At 43.7% G+C, this 25,884-nt stretch overlaps 1 protein-coding gene across 9 annotated transcripts in view; it reads right to left on the reverse strand.

The window, feature by feature from the left end:
* Positions 1–269: 269 nt before the first annotated feature.
* The window catches only part of NR1H3 (nuclear receptor subfamily 1 group H member 3), a 31,912-nt gene continuing 6,297 nt past the window's right edge, over positions 270–25,884 (reverse strand). For 4 of the 9 annotated variants that reach the window (XM_082284042.1, XM_082284039.1, XM_082284038.1 and 1 more), the window contains exons 2-9: positions 14,129–14,372; positions 10,599–10,865; positions 6,124–6,332; positions 5,703–5,882; positions 5,167–5,266; positions 3,525–3,638; positions 2,619–2,713; positions 270–2,223 (exon numbers count right to left, since the gene is read on the reverse strand). In XM_082284042.1, the coding sequence (XP_082140168.1) occupies positions 2,077–2,223; positions 2,619–2,713; positions 3,525–3,638; positions 5,167–5,266; positions 5,703–5,882; positions 6,124–6,332; positions 10,599–10,865; positions 14,129–14,246 (1,230 nt within the window). In that variant the 5' untranslated portion in view covers positions 14,247–14,372 and the 3' untranslated portion in view covers positions 270–2,076. Of the gene's footprint in view, positions 2,224–2,618; positions 2,714–3,524; positions 3,639–5,166; positions 5,267–5,702; positions 5,883–6,123; positions 6,333–10,598; positions 10,866–14,128; positions 14,373–22,801; positions 22,939–25,101; positions 25,178–25,453; positions 25,506–25,884 lie in introns of those variants that run through there. The other 5 variants (XM_082284041.1, XM_082284040.1, XM_082284044.1 and 2 more) reach the window with 4 other exon arrangements.

The raw sequence follows: 25,884 nt of genomic DNA on the forward strand, positions 1-25,884 counted from the left end.
GGTGAGGTGTATATGCATAATGCATGTCTTCCTGATGCACACTTAATCCACTTCACCTATATGCCACCTCTGGCACACAGCAAGGTGCATACTGAGCTACAAATCTCATACTGAAGACCAAAAGAAACTGCCTGCGGTTGTGCTGCTATTTCTTTCTCACCAATTCTTGCTTCTCCCCAACACATACACTCATCATTTCTTATCAGCTTTGAGTTTGTTACAGCAAGAACTTATTCCACCCTCCTCCAGTCTCATGACAGCACATCAGAGAATGTCAAAATCCTGTATTAGGCTTTATTCTTTTATATAAACATTAACATTTCTCAAACAGATTAGTTAAAAATACAGATTTAAACAAGAATTTTTGCAATTGCAATGAGTTATAAAAAACAACAGATTATTTTACAGATTGTTACAAGTGCTTTACAAAGGTGCAGAGTGAAGGCCAGTGGCAGGGGACCAACCTCAAGTGCAAAATGGACACAATACCCTCACCACGGGCATAGCGCTCAGATACACAGCCAAAAAAAACAACAAACAAACCAAAAAACAGACAAACAAAAAAACCCCGAGCCATGTGAACCTATGCTCTTGGGATGCTCACCGGGCAAGCAAACATAGACCCCTATGACAGAGAAGACTCATGAGACCAAGCTACCAGGATACTTAAGGTTACATCTCTGAGATCAGCCATAAGATGTTCTTTCTTGGAAAATAAGGAACATGTTCTATAACAGTATATTTCTCTTCCGTCAGACAAAATATTGCTGTAAATCCTAGAATACTTATGGATGTGGATACTTAAAACTTGGGCCATAAATCCAGTGTGGATCTCACAATGCCCAAAGTGAAGAAAGGATACAAGACCCAAGTGTCCTTCTGAAGCGGTTGGCACTCCTCATACAGGAGGGACCTCCATATCCCGTGATCATCACTGAAACCTTGAGCAAGTACCTTGGAAAGACTTTGGCAAAAGGAAGACAATGCAAGTAGATCTGATTACACCCAATATTCCTGCAGCCCGTGATCTGAGAGTTGTACAGCCCACAGCTTGTGCAATGCCCACATATTTCACTAAATACAGTGTGTCCTCTCTCCTTGGTTGATACATCTTCACACCCACCTTGGAACACATACCACATGCTCCAGATTCTTGGAAGTGTTTGAGATCCTTCCACCACACCTACCTTACCTAGGTACCAGTCCTCCCCACCTATCTTTCTTCTATTCCACCCCTAAAGATAAAATCTATGTCCTGATTTGTTTTGAACTAAAGTTGTCCAGCTGTTAGCAAATCAAAGGTAAATTGAGCTGAGAACCACCATGAGATAAAACCGCGATGCATTACATTAAAAAAATCCACTACTTTATGCCTGACATCTTTTTGATATACAATGTTCCCTACCCAGAGGACCTCCTTGTTAGACACAGGGCACTACACATTACAGGAATCCTTTTTCCAAAGGAGGGCCAGAATAAAGGGCAGCTCTAGAGATGAAGTCTCATAATAAAGAAATAAAAGCTACTTCTCTTGGAATCATTTTAAAGGGCAGCACATTCAAGAGATTTATTTATAGGAAACCCAGTGAAACCCCTAGAACATCCACACTGACTTCCCTGAGCTCCTCAGATCCAGGTACACTGGGGACCCTGCAGAAGCCTTTTGAGCTGGGTGACTCTCAACAGAGAGCTTTTGGCAAGTTCCTGCAAATTCATTTTCATAATCAGCAAGAAGAGGATCAATGGGCAAACCCTCAGCATATGCTTAGAGAAGAGAAAGACTCTGAAGAAAAAGGAGTTGGGGAGCAGGGGGAAAGGTCTTCATTTCTACCGTTTTTGAATGTTTCACGTTATTCCTTTGGGGTACGGGCACTACATCGAAACCAACCCCTCCATCAGCTGATCTACCCCAGCTGCCTCCTGCAGAGTCTCATGACAACACTGAAACCCCAGGCTCATCAATCCCTGCATGCCCAGCCCAGGGTTCAGTGCTTTGGAGAGGGGAGGCTGGCTTCTCGTTAGCGAAGGCTGGGAGATGGCATTATGTCAGCATGTCAGCGCCCTGGGAGCATGCAGTCACTCATGCACATCCCAGATTTCTGAGAGCAGGGGCGGGAGCTTCTTGTCCTGCAGCCGAAGGGCAAACACCTGTTCAGAGTGGACGCTGCTCAGTGTCCGAAGACTGACCAGCTTCATTAACATCCGTGGAAACATCAAGCGGTCCTGCAGGGGCAAACAGACATCTGTTAGTAAATTCACCTAAAACTTTGTTTAAAAAAAAATTACTACAACTGATGATGTACTGTAACCACAATCCTTACTTCCTCTAAACCCAGCATCCTCCAGGAGGATGCAGTGTGAAAGAACACAAGTAGTACATCATGTCCCAAAACTCCAGACTTTCCATGCTGGCTAAACTACGGAGCATGATACAGGAGAGCAGATTGTGACAGCTCACAAATCCTGCATTTACAGCTGCTATCAAAGAGCCCAGAAGGGACAAGCGTGACAGTACAAGCAGCAAGAGACCAGTTACAGACAGTACTGCAGGAACTCTGCCTGCATAAACACAAAATCTGCTGGCATCGTCACCAGCGATGTTCTGGTCAGGCACTCACATTTGGTCTGTTGATGCAAATGTAAGAATGAAGCGCTTCCACATAGGTGTGCTGCAGCCTCTCCACCAGGGACTGGTCCTGCACATTCGGTCGGTCTGCCACAAAGCAGGTTAGAAGTAAGCAGATTAGACATAAGCAGATTGCCACAGGCAGCTTCACTGGATTTAACATCTCTGTCTAACCCTACTTCCTCCTGTGGTCTCTTCCAAAAACTTCATCTCAGATTTACCCAGCTGGGAGATAACAGTCATGACACTGTGGCAGCTACATCAGTTGCCTGTAACTGTTCTTTCTCAGTGAGGCCTACTGCACATGGGGAGCCTGATCTGACTCCTACAGAGGTGGCAGGTTAGAGGGACCAAACACACTTACGTAGTGCTGTTTGGGCTCATCTTCCTGTCCCAGAAAAAATGAGAAGCTGCCTATTCGAGAGCAAATGGGAAAGTCTCTCTCGTAGCTGAGCCAGTTAGAAAACAGAAACAAAGAAAAACAGTCATTAATCAGGTCACAAGACAGAAGAGTAGAGGTGGCTTCTTGGCAAAGCACTGTCCTGGCCTGGAGCGATACTGCCTCTTGTCCAAAGGCCCACTAGATGTCGCTCATGCTGTGGGACCTGCATTACACCAGAAGGTGCCAAGGACATTAAGGGGGCAATAAAATAGCAATTTCCAAATGAGGAAGATAAACACTGGCTGATTTTTCTACACACTTCTCCAACAGTGAGGAATTCGATTTCCTCCAGAAGTTGCACTAGAAAATTCAGAATATAATTAATAATATGCTCCCTTTATCACTAGACTCTACACATGCTCTATTACTCATTTTCTGCTTTTAACATTCCTTCCCTCTAGTTTCTTTGCCCTCTGACTCACTGCTGCAGCTCTTCAGATCTTCCTGGTTTTTTACCTGCAGAGAAAATGTTGATGGCAATTAAAAGTGCGTATTCAGCATCATTAAGCTGTAGCTCATTCATTCCCTTTGAGAACTCAAAGATGGGGTTAATGAACTCAAACTGCAGACCTGCAACAAACAGAAGAGAACAAGGTGAGGCAGTAACAATTGTCTCCCCTCTCTCCCCCTTCCTTTCACAGAAAAGGCCACCAGAAATCCACTGCAATACACCAGGGAGTGGGGAGTACACACAGGCAGGGACAAACCCTTACATTATGCTCCAATGAATCTTCCCTTTACATCCACTACTGGTGAGCACCAATAATAGTGGCTGAACTGTTATAACATTCTAACTGTAAAATCACACTATTCCTGGGTTTTCCTAAAGCCTTAAATGCCCCACAGCCCATTACTGGGCAACAGCTAAAGGAACAAAACATCAGCTATCAGGTAAGTCCATCAAAATGTCAGAAAGTCATAAGCACAACATCTATACTGTCCACTCTCATAGCACCACCTCCTTCACACCCAGTAGCCTGCACACTTTCAAAGTCCCATGCTTAAGGTTCATATGAAGTATGCATGAGCTGAAAATATCCGGTTCCAAGAACTCTGAACAATGCCATTTCCTTCAGCTCAAAGAACTGGGAGACCTGAGGCAGAGCCTGACCTAGGCTTCCGATCACCTCATTTGATAAATGCAGTTAAGACAGAAATGCACTGATATTTATTGCCATAACAGAGACCACTGTCAAACCAGGTCTCTTTGTGCTAATGTAATCATGCTGAAAACTTCAGGCATTTCATCCAAAATAGCATCCAAGTTTCTAATTTCCTGCATTACAACTGCATCAGAGAAGGAGGAACAGAATGGAGGGAATCTTTCTGGCTCCTTGCTTTTTGCCTTTCTAATAACCTGAAGAAAAGGCTACCAGGAAAAGTGTCAAAAAGAAAAGTTGTATATAAAAGCCATCTCAAGCATAAATGGTTAAATAGCCACTCAAGGAATAAAATAAAATCAGCTGAAGCACAGCTTAAGTCTTGTTTTTAGAAATGCTAAAGATACACACTTCTTGTTACTTCATCTGAAATTACAGACACTCATAGGCCCTGGAAAAATAAAAAACTTCAGAGATCACAACACCACAGGCTACCATATATTAGAATGATAAAATATCTAAAGCAGTCTGTGGGGATCCTCAGTGCACAGTACAGACTTTGTATCAACTGAAATGTAATCACAGTAACGTCATCACTCCAAGTGATCCAGATTAGCAAGTGATGCACTTGCAAAGGAGAGAAGACTGTGGTTTGAATTGGTATGATCTGACACAACTCTACCACCACATCACATCTCTACAAGCAAGGAAGTTCACACCAACTGTTAGTCCTAGGTGGACACCTGCAACAATATTTTCATGCTTTAAGAGTCCAGATTTTCCCAAGCAAATTGACACCTAGAAAAAGACATGAACTGAGCTAGTATCATATGTTAAAAGCAAAAAAAAAAAAAAATGGTTTGTGGGGCTATTGGTTTGGTCCTGTTCTAAACCTCTTATCTGACCACCCAAACTATATCCAGCTGCCCACATTAAAAAGGAAAATATGTAAGAACACAAGACACTGGAGAGGAAGAAACACCTGTCTAATGGACCACCTGCTTTGGCGAAGTCATCCCGATTATAGCTCAGGTCCTTAAGAAAGGTGATGCTCTCAATCTCTGGATTGTAGCGCCGAGATGTCTCCAACAACATCACCTGAGGACAGAAATAGATACACTTGATTTGAAACCAGCAAGAAATGTTACAACATCAATAATTTGCTGACTGTTGAATCATCTTTGACAAAAAAAAAAAAACCAAACACAAAACCACTCCAGTTTCTCTCAGAGTGCTTAAAAATTCCAGGGTAAAGTCTGCTGCCATCCTTTGTGGTGTCTGCTTCTGGGAAATGGGAAACTCCTGCTTACCACTACCAAGGCACTTGCCTCACTCTCTTCCTGTATAACCAGACACTGCAGCATATAACCAGGCATCTTGCCAATATAACCTCAGTATATTGCAGTAACAGTCCCATAGCTGAGGTCCTTCAGTCTGCTATCCTCAAAAAAGGGATGGAACTAGTTCTCTAGGTGGTTACTGCCAAATTCTTTCATCTCTGCTACTATGTACTGTGGTCGAGTCAAACCCTCACCTCTATGGTAGATGTCTTCAGTAAAGCAATCTGATCTTCCCTGGTGAGCTCCAGGAAGCCAGGTAATTGCTTGGCAAAGTCCACGATCTCTTGCACAGAGATAATTGCAAGTTCTGTAAAGTGAGCAAAACGCTGCTGCCTTGCTTCACGGTTATTTGGATCAGGAATCTGGGGCCATGGCTGTGGGAAGGGGAAGAGACAGCATATATTTGTGAAAGATGGAGCCAAAGATGAAAGATAAGATGAAGAGAACAAGGGAAGAAAATGACAACTTCAAACATGATCCTTTGCTATTATTTTCAGAGCTTTAGCCCACAAATGCAATGCCTAAAGTAACTCTGTTCTCCCAGATGTTTTACCTAAAACAAGACTCCCCAAACTTCACTTTTTCTTATTTTGGATACACTGGTAGAGTTTTTACCGTCACTTTGAGCCTGTCTGTGAAGGAGCGCTGGTTGCACTGCTGCTGAGCAGCCACAAGCTTTTTTATCATGCTCAGCTGTTCCGGCGTCAGTTTGTGGGAAGGGCTTGGCGGATTTGGAGGGTTTGGACGCACCACAACTGTCCGAGCCTGATCGTCTTCCTGCTTCTTCAGTTTCTTCAGTCGGATCTGTTCTTCAGACAGAACATCTAAAGCAGGAATAACCCATGATCAATCATAGGAAGACAATGGAAACCACACTGAACACAGGATAACATGCTGTGGATGGAGAGGCAGAGATCACAGCTGCCTGTACCAGGCATAGCACAGTGTACACAACATAGCCAACAGACATACTTGTTTCTTCCTCTATGCCCTACTTCAAGTTGCTCCATTGCCTTTCTTCAAATCATACTGTCATGTAAAGTGTTCATAGAAGGCTGAAGCTCCCCTCATGATGCCCCGCAGATCTCAGAAAAACAACAGTGACTTTCCCCAAAAAGCAATTCCCTAAAATGTCAGGTGCTCCCTTCATATGCCATGGTGTGTCCACTGTATTTTATAGTATCCTACTGTTATGTCTTTTCTCAGTATTTTTAATTTAACAGCTTTTGTAATTTCACCCTCTTCAAAAGTCAGACTCCGTCCTGGGTGGAGTTTGAGAGTGAAAGGATGATTTGCTATACAGGCCATCTGCAGCAAACTCTAGAGCAGTAACATACCCCAAGATGAATAGTGGAAGAATAGCTTTGCACAAAATGTACTGAGGACCAACCACAGGTCCTTCAGGAATAGGATTGAAAGTGTCTCCTTCAGTTGTTAAGTCAAAGGGGAGATGTTACTTGGATGTAACACTGTAAGGAACAGAACCACTCAAAGACATCTGCTCTACTGAGGGCTGATGGGGTCCCTCTGTCAGAGAAGGGGAAGTGCATCTTTTCTTGTAGGCTTGCCAAGCTGTGAAGAGGGATTTAAACTAAAGGTGCCTAGGGACAGGAACCTCAATCCATCCCTCTCCTACCAGTTTGATGCCAGGGCCAGCAAGAGATGCCCAGAGCCTGGAGAGGGTATGCAGGTCAGCAGAAGAGCAGCACAATGGAATTCCTGCCACTCCATCCAGTAAGTCAGGTTCATCAGGAGCCCAACTTAAATTCCTTTATGCAAATGCATGTAGCATAGGGAGTAAACACAAGGAGTTAGAGACACGCACACACCTGCAGGGCTGTGATCATATCGGCATCACAGAGACATGGTGAAATGAATCCTATAACTGGGGTGTTGGAATGGTAGGATACAGGCTCTTCAGGAAGGAAAGGCAGGGGAGACAAGGAGAGGGTGTCACTCTCTATGCCAGTGACCAGCTGGAGTGCATGGAGCTCTGCCCGGGATGGATGAGGAGCTAACCAAGCGCTTATGAGCCAGGATTAAAAGGGAGGACAGGGACAGGTGACATTACAGAGGGGGTCTAATGTTACAAGCCACCCAACCAAGAAGACCAAGCAGAGGAGGCCCTCTATCAGCAGAAAAGAGCAGCCTCACATTCACAAGCCCTGATCCTTATGGGACACTTCAACCATTCCAATATCTGTAGGAGGGACAACACAGCAGGAAATTAGCAGTCCAGGAGGCTCCTGGAATGTGTTGATGGTAACTGTCTTCTGCAAGTGACAGAGGAGCCAACAAGGAGAGATGCTATGCCAGACCTTATTATCACCAACAGGGGAGGACCTGGTGGGAAAGGTTAAGCTCAAGGGCAGCCTGGGCTGCAGTGATCATGAAATGGGGAATTTCAAGATCCTTGGAGCAGCAGGGAGGGTGCACAGCAAGTTCACTGGCCTGGACTTCAGGAGAGCAGACTCTGGCCTCTTCAGGGATCTGCTTGGTAGAGTACTATCAGATAAAGTGCAGGAGGGAAGAGGGGCCCCAGAAATCTGGTTAATATTCAAGAATCACCTCCACCAAGCTCAGGAGCGAGGTATCCTTGTCTCTAAATTAGAACAGCATGGATTTGACAGAAGGATCACTCGGAGGATAGAAGATTGGTTGGATGGTCACACTCAAAGAGTTGTGGCCCATGGCTCAATGTCCAGGTGGAGACCAGTGATGAGTGGTGTTCCCCAGGGGTTGGTATTTGGACTGGCACTGTTTAACACCTTTGTTAAGGTGCACAGCGGGACTGTTAAGGTGCACCCTCAGCAAGGCTGCTGACAGCACCAGGCTCTGTGCTGTGATTGACACGCTGGAGGGAAGGGAAGCAGAAAAGGAACGGATTGGAAAAAAAATCCCTCTGTATCTTCAAGAACAAAGATAAATAAAGCTGGACTTTACAAACAAGACTTGAAAAGTGCTGAAAGATTCTTTGGCCATTTTTTTAATGCACAGATAACACAGAAAACAGAGGAGGTTGGAATGAGGTGGGGGTTAGTCTCTTCTGCCATGCCCACAGTGAGAGAACAAGAAGAAAAGGCCTTAAACTGAGACAAGGGAGATTCAGATTAGGCATTAAAAAATAATTTTCCTTGTTAGGACATGCATTGGAACAAGTTGCCCATGAAGGTGATGGAGTCACCATCCCTGGAGGTGTTTAAGAGACATCTGGATCTATGCTGGGCAATATGGTTTAGTGGTTTAAGGGTTACAGTGGTACTTCTGAGTAGACATTTGGACTTGATGATCTTGAAAGATCTCTTCAAACCTTGATGATCCTATAGCTGCTACACAGAGAAGCAGGCCCTAAAATTGAACAACTATATAATTGCACTTCTTAAAAGAATCATGTTAAACAAAGACAAGAACTGAAGAGCTACTATAAGACAGCATTCTTGGGATTGGAAGGATAGACAAAAAACATAACACAGTCAAGCTGAGAGTAATCTTTATTCCTGACTTCCAACAGGGAGCATGTGTGCACAGGTACATGCGCCATGCACAAAATTTACAATTCTAACAGCAAAAGCGTTCAATACAATTACCAAAATAAGGGGGATCTGTAAGATTAGAGAATACTACTTACAGTGTCAGATTAAGGAGGGAAGTAATTGATACAAGTGATTACAGTCCCTCCTCTTGGGATTCAGATACAAGAAAAAAAATTTATCTGGTAACATGTTACTTGGCTATTAATGAATCTTGAAAACTGCCTAAGTGCAAGGTCCTACACCATGCTAAATTCAAAGCAATCTAACTTACTTGGTTTGCCCGGAAGGAATTATTTAACCTCGTGGTTCACACTGGCTTAAGAACAATAAACTGGCCATGAATAACTTCAGTCTGGGAATTAGAAGAATGTTTCCAGCAATTACTAAGGGAAGTTCTGGAATGACCTTCCAAGTGAAACAGCTGGAGGAAAAAGCCCTCAGTTTCTGTCAAAACTAACAAGGCAAATTTGCAGTGGGGATTACAGCGTCGACAAGAATTGCCAAGTTCTTGATAATAACACCAAGATTCCTTTTGACCTAATTTTCCTGAGCTGTCTTGAACACAAAACAATGACTAAATGCAGAAACATACTGAGGCTCTGTATCTACCTGCAACAAAGAGAAGCAAAGTGAACAAGCGGTCTTAACTGCATTGCTTTTCAAATACATCTGTTTCGTTGCTCTTGGGAACAGGGCAATGGGGTAAAGACAGCATACATAATGCTGACACAAACCAGTGAGATAAAGATACTGATGTGCTGTGTTTCATGCTGAGAAACTGAACAGCATGTCTCCTAGCTCATTGGGACTTAATTTTTGCAGAATTATAAGATGTTTTGCAGAATTATAAATGTTTCTGAAATATCCGCTGTTTCTAGCTGTTCTGGGTGCTGGGTGTCAGAAAAGAAGACTTCACACAGACCTAACATTAACTGAGCATTCATTCAGCCAGTCTTGAGGAGCAAAGGGATGAAACCTGGATGCCTTGGCCGCGGAGGGCTGTTCCTGATATGCAAGCAGAAATACTGGTGAATATTCAGAAACAGCAGCCTTTTGGCTTGTGTGAGAAAAATAGCAGAGCTCACTAAAGGGAGCAATGAGATCAGCTCATGCACAAACACAGCTGCAGTACTGTGGTGCTGCCCTTGACCTCTTTTGCAAGCTCACAGTAGGAAGCAAAGAAAAGTGCCTGTTGTTCAGGGAGCACGGTGACCAATCTTAAGAGTCCTGATCACAAGCCTGACTTTACTGACACACTTTACAGCATCCTGAAGAACATGTGAGTCCTTCCTCTACTGGCATATTCCACAAGTTCTTACAAGGAATAAAGCAGGGCTGGGGCTCTCAGCACACCAGTGGTGTTCCACTAATAGCCTCACCTCCCCACGTGATCCCTGTTGAGCTCTCAGTGACTTCCCACGCACATTCCAGCATACAGCCTGCACGGCTTCCACGTCCCCCCCTCCCCAAGCACTCGCACTGCTCCCTGCCTCACAGCCACGGTCCCCACAGCCCTCCTGTCCCATCCCAACCCCAGCGGCCCGTGCCCGCACTCACACTGCTCCCGCATGCCGGCCTCCTGGCACTTGCGCAGCCGGCACTCCTGGCACTTGCGGCGCATGTACATGTCCATCTCGCACTTGCCGCCGTTCTTGCAGACGTACTGCGCGCCCTTGATGACGCTGCGGCGGAAGAAGCCCTTGCAGCCCTCGCAGCTCAGCACGTTGTAGTGGAAGCCGGAGGCCTTGTCCCCGCACACACTGCACACTTCGTTTCCCAGCATCTTAGGGGCTGGGCCCTTCTTCCGCTTCAAGGGGGGATTTTCTACCGAAATGAACGGTAGCGAGGAAAAAAACAAAAGAAAAGAAAACCCACAGACATGAAGGAAGGGTGGTGTTGGCAGCTGACTGTCCCATTCCTGACAATAACCACAACCCACTATCTCTCAAGCACATGGATGAAAATATCAAGTTGCCCTTTTCACACACACCCCTTCTAGGCAAGCAAGTCTTCTGCAACGAACTTACTGACATAATCCACAAGGTTTCACTTCAACTATATAAACAAATATAGCTTCACACTTGTTCTCCTCCAAAACAGTGAAAGAGCCAAAACATGCTCAGGCCAAGGGTTCTTCTGCACTTGCCAATTACAGTTAAGTTACCGATGTGAGAAAAACCTACAAAAAAGTTGAGCTGAAATCCAAGATTGTGCAGAGAGTAAATTTCTTCAGAACTTACCTCCAGTTCTCTTACTTTTATTCTCTGCCATACTCATGCACAAGAATAAGGAAAAATGTTTCCTCAATTCAATAGTGACAGAAAGCCAGTGCTGAAACTGTGACCCTACAAAAACCAGACTGAGCAGACAATCCCTGTTACTGGAACATTTGGGGAAGCTGTCGAGACAGAAGACAGCAGTTTGTGAAGTTAGGGGTAATAAGCAGACAAGCAGTACACTTCACAAGCTCTGAGCCTCTGGAACCCTGAAGCCATCATTTCCTCTTCAAGAAGAGCGCTCCCCACCCCTAAAACCACAACACTCTCATAGTGACAGTTCATTTACTAAAGCTTGCTGTATCTCAAACATGGGACCTTCACTACTGCTTCACATTTCAGATGGTCTCATGCAGCAGGATCCTAATTCTTCCTACATCATTCTGACAGATCTTAATCTTATCAGTGGCTCTGCATTCTGAAAACATCTTTGGTCTGCTCCAACACATCTCACCTTAAGCATTCCAGCCAAATGCTTGCTGATATTACATGTGCATTCCCTCCCTATTAGCCCTCTCTCTTTTCCATCCATTTAATTCTAGCTGTGTTGACATATGATATTCTACACAGCTCATAGTGCAGGTATTTTTCTGTATGTCAGATATTATAGATTCTTCTATGGCAGCTGTTACAAAGATTACAACCAGCATGTTTTGGTAAGTCTCCAAATTATATTTAGATATGCCCGGAAAGCCTTTACACTGGAGTTAATGCTTAGTTTGAAGGACAAGGCTACTGCATTTCTTGACCAGCATCAGGGTTACAGTTGCATTGATGCCTTATCCAACTACCTAAAAACAGAGGCCAACCGAAATTAAGAGAATAAAAAGCAGTTATATTTATTGAAGGACCTTCAGGTACATTTAGGGCAGACGAAGGCCCCCCAGGGGCTACACTCAAAAATGGACGACAGGTCACGGGTTTTCATATTTTTGTCAGTTTGGTCCATTTGCGTATCAGGGATTAATCTTCCACTTACAGCTTCAGGTAATGAAGTAATTTACCCCAAGTTTGCTCTCCCCCCCTCACTTTTGTTTACATTTCTTGGGGCCTGAGACAGTAAGGTGTCCTTGATTCCCAGACCTAGAGAGGAACTGTTCCATCTGACCAAGATGGGAGAACAGTAGCTAACACTCTATATGGAGTTTAGAGTTATACACTAAAGAATTGCAGGATCACAAATATATGAAAAATATAAAAGCTAAAATCCTAAGGCATCAGCATGTCTCATTTTTGTACTTACTGTACTAATGCTTCTATCCTTACTCATGTTTACATCCCCTATTCTGCTCAAGTTCCTGAAATGGTAACCAGTTTTAGGTCAGTCTCAGAAATTATTACTGGTGTTCCTCACTACAAGTTTTCAGCCGTAAGTATCTTGGTGTTGATTTTCAATCCCACTGACTTTACAGAGGCCTGGAGATCACTCATTTTGGCCTGCACTTCTCACTGCAGATTGGACAGCAAGAAAATGTCATCAGAAAGGTTAAATTTCTGATATTCCCTCTTGTTCAACTCTTGTTCAACTTTCTCTTCACACAATAAATTACCAAGTAAAGATTATGCAATGCCTACAGTTATTTCTACAGTTACTTCAGATTGCTCAGTATAAACACATGTAATGGCAGACTAACTGGTACGACAACTTTGCTGAAGCCTCAAGGGATGTTCATATGCTTCGGAGAAATAGCAGAGTAATCCAACAACTTCCACAGATAAATCTGTCCATCTTTTGTATTTCTTAGCTGTCTTTAAGACATTTACATAAACATCTTCTTTATCTTTTCTATGACTGCTTTATTGAGACAGATAGGCTTATTCTTTGATCTACGCAAATTATCTTCCATCTCTGAGCATGAAGCATTTTAGTAATAGAGATGATTATTTTTATTTTCTGTAGTCAGATAACACAGAAATAACGTAAGATGTATGAACTATGAATGCCACCTCTGAACCTTTAGCTCTCATTAGGGTCTTCCTTCCTTGGTAGATACCTTATTCAATAAATATGTTCCACATTTTGTGGCTTTTTTCCTTACGTTTTCATGAGGAAACAATCAATTTATTTCTTTTCAGGTCCTCAAATCCATTTAAAGTACTTTTATTGGGTAACCTCATACCATCTTTTAACTACTCTCTTTGTTTCTACTCCACTGATGAGTCCTCATTCAATGTTCAGATTATCTCTTTGTTTTAGATCAAGATTGCTCATTGCCTCACTGCTCAGCAAATACATTAATTTGCCATATTTTCATTAAGATGATGACCCTATGCACTTGTGCTTTCCTTTATTTTCCTGTTACCTGTCCAGAGATGTTATACTGTCTTCTTACAGTTTGAAAGTGTAGGATTGTGGCCATAAGCAGCAGCTTTAATTACAAAATCTCAGTTCTGTATCTGATACTCTTAATCCTCAGTTAACATAAGAAACATAGAGAAACTCCTACTGCCTTCCCATTACATGAATCTGCAAAACCCTACCATTTCTTTGTACCACCTACCCTTGTTGGATTGTCACCTGTAGTAAAGATTTATTGTTCAGCAGCTTTTGATAAGGCAAAAAAAAAAATAAATTTTACTGCCACAGACCTATCCTCTAGAAGGTCAAATAAGCAAAATATTCACCACATTTATCAGTTAAATAAGCCCAGTCTTCAGCTATCAATAACTGACTCTATTCTTAGACATCATATCTGAGTGCTTCAAGCACTGTAGGACTTGTCCTAAATTTTGCCAAGTATCAATTCTGCTTGCAACTGAAAGAATGGATAGCCCTTATCTTGCATGGATTTAGTAAGGATTTTTGCATACCTGCATGCTCAGGGGGGTTCTCTGAGCCAGGGAAGAGCGGAAGCCCTTCCTCCTCCATCTCAAATACACTTGCCACCCTCTTCCCATGATCCTGTGTGCTGAGTTGAGTGGGACCCATGGAGGCCACACAGGAAGGGCTCGCTATAATCTCATTGCTGCAGCATTGTTTCTGCCAAGCAAGGAGCCACAGGCATCTATCTTCAAAGGCCTTAGTTTCTCTCTTCTACTGAAAGTCAGGAAGTACCTGTGGAAAAAACAAACAGATGCAAAAGAGGCAAGAGTTCAGCTACTGAGACTATTAACTTCCAAAACCTGTTACAAGCTGTATCACAAGCAAGCTTCGAGATTTTGTTTCCGTAATTAGCTTTGTTTTATCAATGTTTATACTCTTGAAACACAGTATTTTAACAAACTGTGGTAAAAGGTACAAGACAAGCATATCCAGGTGCAAAACTATTCTTTCATTGCCAACAGATTTATCAAAGCAGGACAAGTATTCATTACTGCTAACACTAAAAGTGCATTTCATCCCTGATCTGTCCAAGTGTGTAAGAGGGAAATTCCTGGCATTATAACCAGTGGCCTTTGTTAAAGCTCTCAGTAACAAATAGCTCAGTGCTGCCAGCTGCCCTGAATTTTGGTGCAAGTGTTGCAGAGCATATAAACAATTGGAAAAGAGATTTTTCATATAATTATTTAGCAGACTACAAAACATCAGATTTCCCTCTTACTATCAGTAGCCAAAGACTGTGACAAAGGTTGATGATGCATAAAAAATAAGGATGACAAATCCTCCCCTCACCTACAGTAAGAAATTGAAAGCCAACATCCTATCTATGGGAAATGGCAATGATACCATTCTCAGGAAATGGATTCACCAGCCTTCTGAGGACACCCTTTTTTGGAATGTAGAAACCATACGGAAAAGCATCTTCATTATACAGTCCTGACTCCACTACAGAACCTGAAACTGGAAAGCAAATCCAACCACTTTTTTCCAAAAAGCCCCAACTGCACAGAAGAAGACCCAACTTGATCACACAGATTCAGTGAAACTGATGCAAATTGCTCATGTAAACACTTCCTAATCTGATTGAACATCAGTTGATCTTAACTCAGTGATTTACCAATGCAAGCTAAAGAGATTAACAGATTTAAAAAGCAGCTACGTGAAAGGCCTGTACCAGTCTGAGTGACTGAGTTCAGGACTGGAAGCCTATCAGTCCTGAAAGACAGGAGGTGACAGAAAGCTCTGAAGCAGCCCAGATACAAGAGCATCAGGCAAGCAGGGGCATGCCTCACACACTGTAGTGCTGACCACGAAGAGGCAGAGAACCACTGTCCCAGGTCCCTTCTTTCCTCCTGGGTATTTGGACCAGATCACACAACTTTTCTTAAGATGTCAGAAACAAAGATGAAAGCAATGCTTCCACACACTAATCCCCTCCCAGTACTCTGAAACAGGCATCAAGTATAAAAACAAGTCACACTGTCAGGCCTGCTGAGCTCCTGTCATCTCCAATTACACTGTGGATGCAGGTGTTAAAACCCACAGGGCACATTAATTCACGTGACCGTTGTAAACACAGCCTCAGTCTCCATCAGGAATTCAGAGCTCCCTTCCCTGACGGAGCAGGAGAAACAGACTATCTAGGATAAAAGGAGGGACAAACAAATACGAAACTTAAAACTACAGACAGAAAGAAGTCCTACTATGGGAGACTACAACCTAACCAATGTGATTTGCAACCAATTCAAAGAAACTCATGGTCCTCAAAGGAACAATGTGGCTACCACAACCAACTTTTTTTTTAAAAAGTCTCCCCAGGAAATCTTGCAGAATCTGAAAACCTTGTGGAAGCAGCATAGAGCATCAGATGGAGATGAGAACTTTAGTGTAACAAATCAAAACCCAACTTCTGTTCCTAGTCCTGTGTAAGCTCCTCACCGATGCTGATACAGGTTTCTCTGGACATGTTTGGGCATGAAACAAGAAAGCTAAGCGTAAGCCTCTGCATCTCCACATTCCTTCAAACCACGCAAAAGACTCACTCAAAGATTAATTATTGTGCAGAATGAATCACCAGCAGCACTACTGCAGCAATTTTTGCTCCCCTGGCTGAGGGATTGAGTGATAGTGCTCAGGCCCAGGCCCTCAGTTCAGTGACCCATTCTTAGTGCATCCCAGCCACAACTGAAACTTATTCCAGAAAACAAAAGAGGAGGGTACAGTCTGATGGGATTTCAAAACTGTGTGATCTGCACAACAATGACTGACACTGCAAGAGTGAAACCTGCTTTCAGCAAGACATCTGGAGCCCAAAGGGGAGTGTCTGAGAGACTGCAAGCTACCAAGAGGGAGGGGAATATAAATCCACGTGCACATCCAGGACATGGCAACTGATAAGCCGCTATCTGTGCTGTAGAATTACCCAATGTGTTCCTGCTTCAAGCACCAGCCTCCAACCTTCCCAAAACAGAATGGGCCAGATAGAAAAGATTACTTGTCTTCTCTACTGGTAAGACAGAGCGTTTTTGGGTTTTTTTGCAGGTGCAGTTAACAGTTGCAGGCTGTGGAAAACTGACATGAACAGCAGCACTCTGGTGCTAGGTAAAGAAGCCTAAAGAGCATTTTCCTCACGTGCACACAAGTGAGAGGCTGTACAACTAGGCCTGAGACTTAGTTTTCACAGAAATGCATGAGGATTGTTTTTACATGACTAAAAATCTTGTCTACTTTTGTACTCATAATCACATTATTAGAGATTCACACCTTCCAATTTGCACCACAACTTCAACCAAAAATGCAGAAAGGTGGTGCAAGCCATAACTGCAAGAGGGAACACTGTCTTGACACAGTCTGCTGTGCTGCCTCCCACTGTCTGTTTCAGCTCCTTCAGTTTTAGAAACCAGGAGTGGCCATGTGACAAAAGATGAAGCAACCACTTCTCTCTAATGCAGCATCTTGAACAGAGTAACCTGGTGAGCAGACATACATGAGGAAACACGTAGAGACGAAAGGCTGATGGAAACAAATTTCTGCCAGCCCTTGCCACCCATGTCTCAAATACGACGCTGAACACTTCTGAAATGTGTTGCCATCAGCTTCACCCTACTCCATTTCTTCCATCTCCCCTTCTTTCCTGAGGCAACAGAACAACTCAGATGATCTCCAGGTCAGCACTCTTACAACAAGGCACTGCTTTTTTCAGAGACTAAAGGCTCTTGCACCTCATGCTAAACACCAGAAACATTCATCTCTTCCTCCAGCAACAGTCTCATCCCACTCCCTCAGTTGAGTCCTCTTCTAAGTCAGCTGAAGCACTTACACATTCTTCTGGAAGACTTTGATCTGACCTGTCATCAACAGACTAAACTACAGAATATACCAAACTATTGTGCTACATTCACTGAGGACAAGCAAAGGAGATACCATTGGGCAGCACAGATCATAAAGAAACCAAATGAGCCAGATGCAGTTACTGCGACACTTCTGCTAGACAGTGCTGTCTTCTCCCTTGTATTCCTACTTTGGTGCTTTCTGTGAGGAGTTTAAGGATCAGGCACCAGACCAGATGCAAGCACATCTCTGAAGAAACTGTACCGTGTAATACATGAATAATCAGAGGACTAGTACAACAAGCCCTTTACCTCCAAATAATGGATGCTCAGAGGAAAGAGTAGCTTTTTAGGAAGTTTGTTTAAGTCTCTGTGATCCTTCAAAACAAGATTTATTCATCACAGCCCTGGCCCTGTAAATTACAGTATCCTACAGTTTCTGCCAAGGCAAAAATATATAGCTATGTTTCAGTTCTCTAATGAATCACAAGCATGCACTCTGCAGCATGTCAGCATCAGCAGAAGAGACCTCACATTTGTGTACATATGCTAACATGACTGTGCTCACTGTGTGTCAACAGGACTGCACCTCTGTGCATGGGCCTTAATAGGCTGTTGGTAAACAAATGCATCTGACAGGAAGGGCTATCTTTCAGAGGTAACTAAAGCAGGGATATAATTTGGCATTTTGGCTTCTAATGTGTTCTGACACGCAATACAGATTCACATTGGGTGCTAGCATTTATCTCTGAAAGCTGGGCCCAGGGCAGTGCATAATGACCTCTGCTGAAACCTAAATGCACAACTTACACAGTGATGACGCTACCTTGGGTATCAAATGCTGGCTGCAGATCTAAATTGCCAAGAAAAAACCCCTACCTGTTAGACCGAGATTTCACGTGACTCTACAGCACCAGCAGAAAACTAAGCCCCTTGAGAGGCACCACTGTTCCAATCCTTTCATACAGAATAACCATATTTTGTGACCTAATGTTCTTGCTATACTGTGTCTGGTCCAGCAGCCAGTGTGTTTTCACAACTGTTCCCTAGGAACTTGGTACTACCCTGTAGCTGACTCAAAGAAACAAAGATTATTCCCAGCTCATGTTGGCTCATTCTTCTTCCTTCCCTCTACATCATCATATTTCTCAAGAAATGCTGAAACAGACAGCAGGTCTATGAGTGAGGCAGAAGTATACATATAACAGGTTTCAATTAGGAAAAGGTTGAAAAAGATACCCTGTACCTTCCAAGACAGAAAATGAATCTGTCGCTTTGAAAATGAAGTAATATTATGTGTGAAAACTGTCAAAACTCATGTGGAAAAATAATAACCTTGACAATGGGAGGGACAAACCACGAAAATGCAAAATGTGAAAAGCAGTGCAACAGGATAGTGTAAAGAATGATTTTGAACAGTATGTTTACAAAGAATGGAAAAAAACAGATCTGCAACTCTCAGGGAACAGACTAGCCCAGTGTCCCTGCTGTAAAGCCCTCTCTCAGGGAACTGCAAGGACACTGTTTGAAATCGCATTATCCATTTTAATCTCCCAGAAGCATAAAGGTAACCACAAACTGGAAGCAGTTTGCGATCCACCGTCAGTGCCAAGCTGATAAAGAAAAGCTCCTGATCGCTTTCATTTGCTGTCCAGCTAAACTTCATCTCACCATGAGCAGCTGAAGACTGTAGCACTGCTCTGTGAGCCTTTTAAGTTGTTGCCACCACTGACAATTATGCAGAAGAGTCCTACGGGTCACTCCCAGCTGCACAGCTGCATTCTGGTCTCTTGCCCTCAAGTTAAGGGTCTTAATTGCCACCTCTCCCTCCCTAGCTCTGAGTTTCAGATCCTGCCTCCCCCTGTCCCCCGCCTTACTCTGGGTTTTACTCCTGCTGCTGACCAACTCCTTTATTATCCATAACTTTGCTGACTGCTGGCATGGCCTTTGCCCAGGCATTTGTCTCTCCCTTTGAAGTGGGCTCACTGCAGCATCCAGCTCTCACTGGGTTTAGTTTGGTCTCAACACAAGGCATGCTGTCTCCTACCCAGGTCAGGTATGGAAACCACAGCAAAGTTCAGAGAACAGCAGAAGTGACTAACAACTGAAAAGATTAAAATAAACAAATGTATGTCACTTGGTTGAAAGAGTACTGGGAAGAGGAGAAAGGTGTAACTCTGAAAGACACTATGCCTAAAAGAACACTGAGTCAGGAAAAGTCTAGCTGTTACAGAAAAACACCCTAAAGCTTAGTACTGGGAGACTGGAAGTCTCCATAACTTTCCTTCCAGAACTAGACCTTATAATTACAACCAAAATGCAAAGAGTTCTATGGACATTTCTGAATCTGAACTCAATACAACTTAGCTATTCCATGAGTGGAGAGTATCTATTATAAACAATGGAAGCAACAGAAGTTCCAAGCCAGTTTCACCCCACATCAGGGCAAGAAGGAATACAGGACTGAAACAAGTGAACAAATGGGTTAGCAAAGTGAATTAGAATCTTAAGGCACAACTGTATGACCAAACATAATGCAATAAATCAGGGCAGAGTAAGCCCAAAGTACTTCTGCTTGCTAAAAAGTCCAAACAACCAAACTTGTTCCTTGTCCACCATCTGCAGAGTACAAGATTTGTTTCTTTCCTGCAGAACCTGCAGACTCCCTCATTTTGGAAATATGGCTTCCCAAATTTTAAATCGGATGATGACAGAATGTGCTGACTGCAGTCCCACCCAGGAAACTACAGGCTCTGCAGAGCTCACCCCTAACAGCAACTGTTTTGCAAGTCAGCTCTCCTGCTCACATGCCTCATCCAGCAGCAGAGGCTCCCTCTGCTCTCTCACCTGCCTCTCATTGTACCTTGCCTGGCAAAGGCTGGGGTTTTGACTTTGCCCTTCCCTTCAACTCTTGGTTTCTGCCTGATCAAAGAGAGCCATGTCAACACAAGGAGCAAGAAGAAAACAGAGCATACGTGTGACTACTTTCAGGGTGGGTAAGATCCTGAAATGGGCTGTGCCTTTATTTTTCCTCCCTCCCTCTCTCCCAACTGCCAGATGTCCTTGGTTCTGCAACTGATTGGAGGAGAAAGGAGATGGGGTTACTGGAGTTCATTCACACTGCACACAGGGCTGCTCTCGCCTCTCTTCCTGTTTGCAAGGAAGTATTAGTCCCTCTGACAAAGGGAGACAGAAAGAGGCAGACAAGAGGATAGGGGAAGAGGGAGAAGAAGAGGGAAGCGAAGAGAGAGAGGGGAGGGAAACAGGGAGAGGGAGGGAGTGATTATGGTAAGAAGATAAGAATTTTGCCTGGTTAATGAACTGGAAATGAGTAACAAATGATATCAGGAGTGATATCACCTTGCTGCCACAAAAGTCCTTTAAAAGGCCATTGACACAAGTTCCTTTGAACTCTGGAAAACAACACAGTCCTGACCTGGGTAAAAAAAATCTCTAGCCTCGCTGGGCTTTCTACTGTCACCTCAGCTTTCAAGCTTCTGGCTAACCTAGAGTACAGCCACCTCAGGAATGGCCAAAACCAGGGCATGCACAGGCTTACAGCAAGGAAGATGTGACAGTAGCAGCATCCGTCCATCCTACCCTCCCCTCCAAGCCATCCTGTAAAATCACAAGTCACCCCTTCTCAGTTCTGTCTGGCCAGGTGAGCTGAGAAGCCAGTGTCACAACATGGGGAGGGGACAGAGCACAGCCACTTTAGAGGGACACCAACTTCTGCAGCACCCACAGGGATGAACATGAGCAGAACTTGATGTTTGTAGCTGAACTACAGCAATCCCCCGTGTCTGGCTAGGACTGACAGCTCAACACCATTATCAGCACCGACCTTCAGATGGCAGGAAGCACGACAGTCTCTGATTTTTCCTGTAGGAAAAATCCCATCTATTCTCCTCCCAGGAGGATGAAACACTCAAAGCAGAGCAGCTGCCCCCTCCTGCTAGCAGAAAAGCAAAGGGCAGCTTTGTGCCACTTCTTGGGAAGGGGAAGGGAGGGAATCCAGCCTGGGGCCTTGTCCACAGAATTTGTCAGCATCAACTACAATAGCAATTTTTCCCTCAGGAAATTCACTTTGAATAGGGAACAACATTCTTTTGCCAGTAGCACTCAATTTCTCCAAGCAAATTTAGCTATCCTAGCAGTAAGCCTTTTCCTCTTGCACATCTAAATGTATCCATGCAAAGGTGGTTTTGGTTTGCATGTCTGTTTTTCTTTCTAGGGCTCCTGTATTGGCTAACACTGTCATTCCTTCACATTTCTAACTACAGCACCTGATACACACATGACCAACCAAAAAAAAAAAAAAAAAGAATAAAATCAAATGTGAAAAGTTTTCAAGCAACCAACAAAACTTCCTACTGTAAAAGAATCTGCTTACTAACAAAATCCCCCTCCAGTTTGGAAAACTAAAGTTGAGATGTTTGCAGCTCATTATTCCTGCTGCTGACCAGCTCTTACACACCCTTCATGCACTGACAGCTCATCATATCCAACTTGTAGGCCAAAAATGCAATCTGACCCCACCACCTCGGTTTCTCTATAAATGCCACTGCATGACATCATGGAAATCAGGACCACAGACTCAGTTTCTTTCTGGGCGCCTTCTCTATATTTACTCAGCCATCAATATCTTGTTCTGCACAATTATACATAGCAAAACGTAACAGTCAGGCATTCTTTGAAGCCACAGTTTTACAACCCAGAGTTTCCTTTGTCTTCCCAGAGAACAGAGTTTAAAGGAGACAAGAAATAATACTCAGTATCACTGAGATCAGAAGCCATGACAATAACCAACTAGGTCCGAAAAGCTGGGTTTTTTTAAATGGGGCTTGCATAGAAGTTGGAAGGGAGTGGGCAGAATTACAGAAGCCTCTCTCCTCAATAATTGTGGATCTTCTTTGAAGCACCACATTACAGCCAAAAGCTTCACCACGGATCATACATTCCTCCTTTATGACCCTTAGTCCCACAGATGTTATAGCCCTGCTTCAGGGAAACATGAGTCTGACTCACAGCAGATCTGAGAAGTCATCCCAATGCTATTTCCAACCTGAAGCAAGAGATCAGAACTAAAAAGAAAAAGAAAAAATGAGAGAAGCAAGAATCAATACCCAAAATAACATGCTGGTAGTGGAGATGCAACTAAATTATGTCTAGAAAAGAACACTGCAGACCTTTTTTTTGCAGGTAGAAAATGATAATGATAAATAATCCCACATACTGATTTTTTTTTTACCTGTTTCCTTAAAAAATTATTTCATCTCAACTATGCAGTAAGGGAACAATATTTCATGATCCATGCCTATTCTAGCCAAGCACCTTTATCAGCTGGCGTCACGAAAGGGAAATCTCCTCAGCTCCCCAGGCTGTCTCAGAGCATCTCTTCAACACAGAACTTCAAACTGCTGTTGACTCCTCTGAGCAGGAACACGGCACAGTCCATTCACAGCACTGAGCTACTAAAACAGATGAAGGCAAAAAAGAAGCAGCTATACCATTTTACCAGGAAGATAAGATGACAAAAGACACATAAAGCCATAGGATCCATCACAGCAAAGCCAAAAAGAAAAACAAAAAGAGAACTTAGAAGCCCTCAACTCTTATCCTTTGTCCAGACCACCTTCTCTTCCAAACTGGTCTTCTCCATCCTCTACCAGCTACGACACTAGAGAACATGAAGAATAGAGGCAAAAAGGAAAGAACAGAAGGGAAGAGCTGCTTACAATAAAATTGTTTGTTCGTTTTTCTGACTTCCTCCTTTCCTCCCACCCCAGGAGTACTTCCATCAGTATGCTGCACATCACCATAACTGATACAAGATTGTTTCCAGAAAACAGCCTCTTAATAATGTCTCTATATAACACTTCGTATCCAAGCTCCATTCCACCCAAAAGCATCAATCAAAACAAATACTACCGTTCACAGGCAAACCAGAAATACAGTACTGGATTGCAAAACAAGCAGGAAACTCATTAAGATTCCCCTCAGGGCAGTAGGGAAAAAGCACCAATTCCCATTCATAGAAGTATCATCCCTAGATGTAGCAAGAGGTCAGGAAGAAACTGCAGTACTACAGAAATATCCATAATAAAGAACACATCAGAGGGATACTGGAACAGAGTTCTAAACTGCTTCAGAGTAAGCTTGACTATTAGTCTATTCCCCACTCAACCACCATCAGGGATCTATTTTGACAGGTTTTGCTAATACTGCTCTTAGAAGAGCAGGATGAGAGAGGCAGGGTTGCAGATGTACATATCCAAACCTAAATAAGCCAGAAGACTGCAGCAGAGCAATAAAGGAGATCAGAAGAGCTGCCAAGACACACAGTGAAGACTGGCAGAGGGGTGCAGGTCAGAATAAAGGACTATTAAGAGCTTTGTTGCAAAGTAAACTTGCCCTGCTTTTGACTACTCTTCTGAATTCTGGCCTCTATGGGCTATTTCTGTTTTGGGGTCATTGGAACTGAACCCTCACAAGGTACAGTATCAACAAAATAAGGAGGACTTTTCTGAATTTTATAAACCCACCAGGCAGAAGGTAGGAGGGAAGGGTTAAAGGTCTGAAAGTGAGAGAAAGATCTGTGTGACAGGAAGGGAGCATGTGAGGGGGCGTGTGACAGGCTGTATAGCAGAATGTGTGTGTAGATCTCATTCCCTTCAAGGCTCTTGGCCAAATGTGGAGCTGAACTTTCTGCAGACTTTGTCCTGCCAAGTCATGTTCCCTTCTCACACTGCCTGACATCACCACAAATACTCAGCTGGAAAATAGTCCAGAGCCGGACAGAGTCCACCGCTCAAACACCAGCCAGTGAAATGGCTGCACTCACGGCACACCCACCAGATTGGAAAACAGAGCCACTGACTCTCCCCACAGGTTGTCTCCAAGCGCCCAGGCCTCACCCTCATCCATGCAGAAAGAGCCCTATGAAGATACAAAGAGACCAGAGGTGCTAACAGACCAATGTTTTCCTATTGCCCCAATAACACAGCACAGAACAGACTGATAGTCTGCATAAAGGCTCTAACAGAAAAACACAAAAGAACATAACCATCAGACCATCTCAGTTTGTCACAAGTATCCTGCTGCAAGGAGTACAGTCTATTATCCCCAACTCTGGTACAACCATGCCACAAGAAGGAAGCCATCACACATCACCCATGGACAAATGAGAAGCCTGTGATCCTGCAAAGACTGATGATCCAGCAGGGTCTGCACAAAGCCAGCAAGCAAACATTATCCTCTCAGAGTGCTCCTATCACCTTGACTTCTCAGAAATAAATGCAAATCCAAGATCAGGGCTGCAAAATACAGCACGTGTATGAGCGTGTGGGAGTAGGCAATGGGACTAAGCCAAAAAATGGCTCCATTTCTTATTTTGATCCTTGTGTCAAGTAAGAAGGGTGTGGATGGCCCACTGATTCTGGGACACTGCTAAAGGCACCACCCAGAGCAAGTATCAGGGAGTAGCAGCGGGAGATGATACTGAAACAAGGGAGAACAAAGTCTGCAGTCTCTTCTTGTTTTTTTTCTTCAGCCCTCACCCCAAGTTCTGCTGCTTAAAAGCAGCACTTTAGAAAATGCCCTTAAAACACAGTTGATAGGGAGAAAATTCATACTTTCTTCAGGCAAAGGTTTCTCCTTTCTCCACTCTTGTTCCATTTCTAGAAGAACAAACAGCAGCTTGGGAGCTTTCTGCAGACCAAGGAAAAATTTTTCTTCAGTCCCATGCAGGACAGAGAGCTATGTCCCTGCTTTTCAGACACACACAAATAACAGAGACTACATTGTATGATCCATAGTTATTTTATATCTTACATTTTAAATTTTTATTTTTCATTTTAAAACACTCCTCACAACCGAAGTTCCCTCTTCCTTTGTTAAGGAAGGGGTTCTGACACCTTCCTTAAAGGTGCATTAGTGCAACCTTGCCTGTCCACATGCTATATGGATCTTAAATTATATCCTTACCTGGGACTTCCTGTGCAGACATGCAGGTGTCTGAGAATGTCCACCTCACCAGCTGTAAACACAAAAGCCATCTTTTGAATTTCTTCCTGGCCCTTTCACAGAAATCAGCATATTATTCCTTTCCTGCACACAGTGGCCAAAGGTGGGAAGCATTCAATCAGAAGAGTGGAACCACAAAGTTGTTTGAGGGCCAGGTGACAGCTTCTCCTCCTACTCTTGGAGCTTGCAGCTGGCTGAGCTGCCCTGCCTCGGTGGCACTTCTCATGCAAGCCAATGCACGCTGCTGAGGGCTGCCCACAGGACTGAGTGTGCATGTGTGCCTGCATGTCAAGGCATGCACCACCACAGCAAGTCTCAAAGGCTGCTCCAGTGCAAGTTCACGTGCCCACACAAAGCTGCATGTGAGTTTCTGCCGGTAGGCGCGCAAAAAG

The sequence above is a fragment of the Coloeus monedula genome, assembly GCF_965178545.1.
Source record: "Coloeus monedula genome assembly, chromosome: 6".
NCBI classification, from domain to species: Eukaryota; Metazoa; Chordata; class Aves; order Passeriformes; family Corvidae; genus Coloeus; species Coloeus monedula.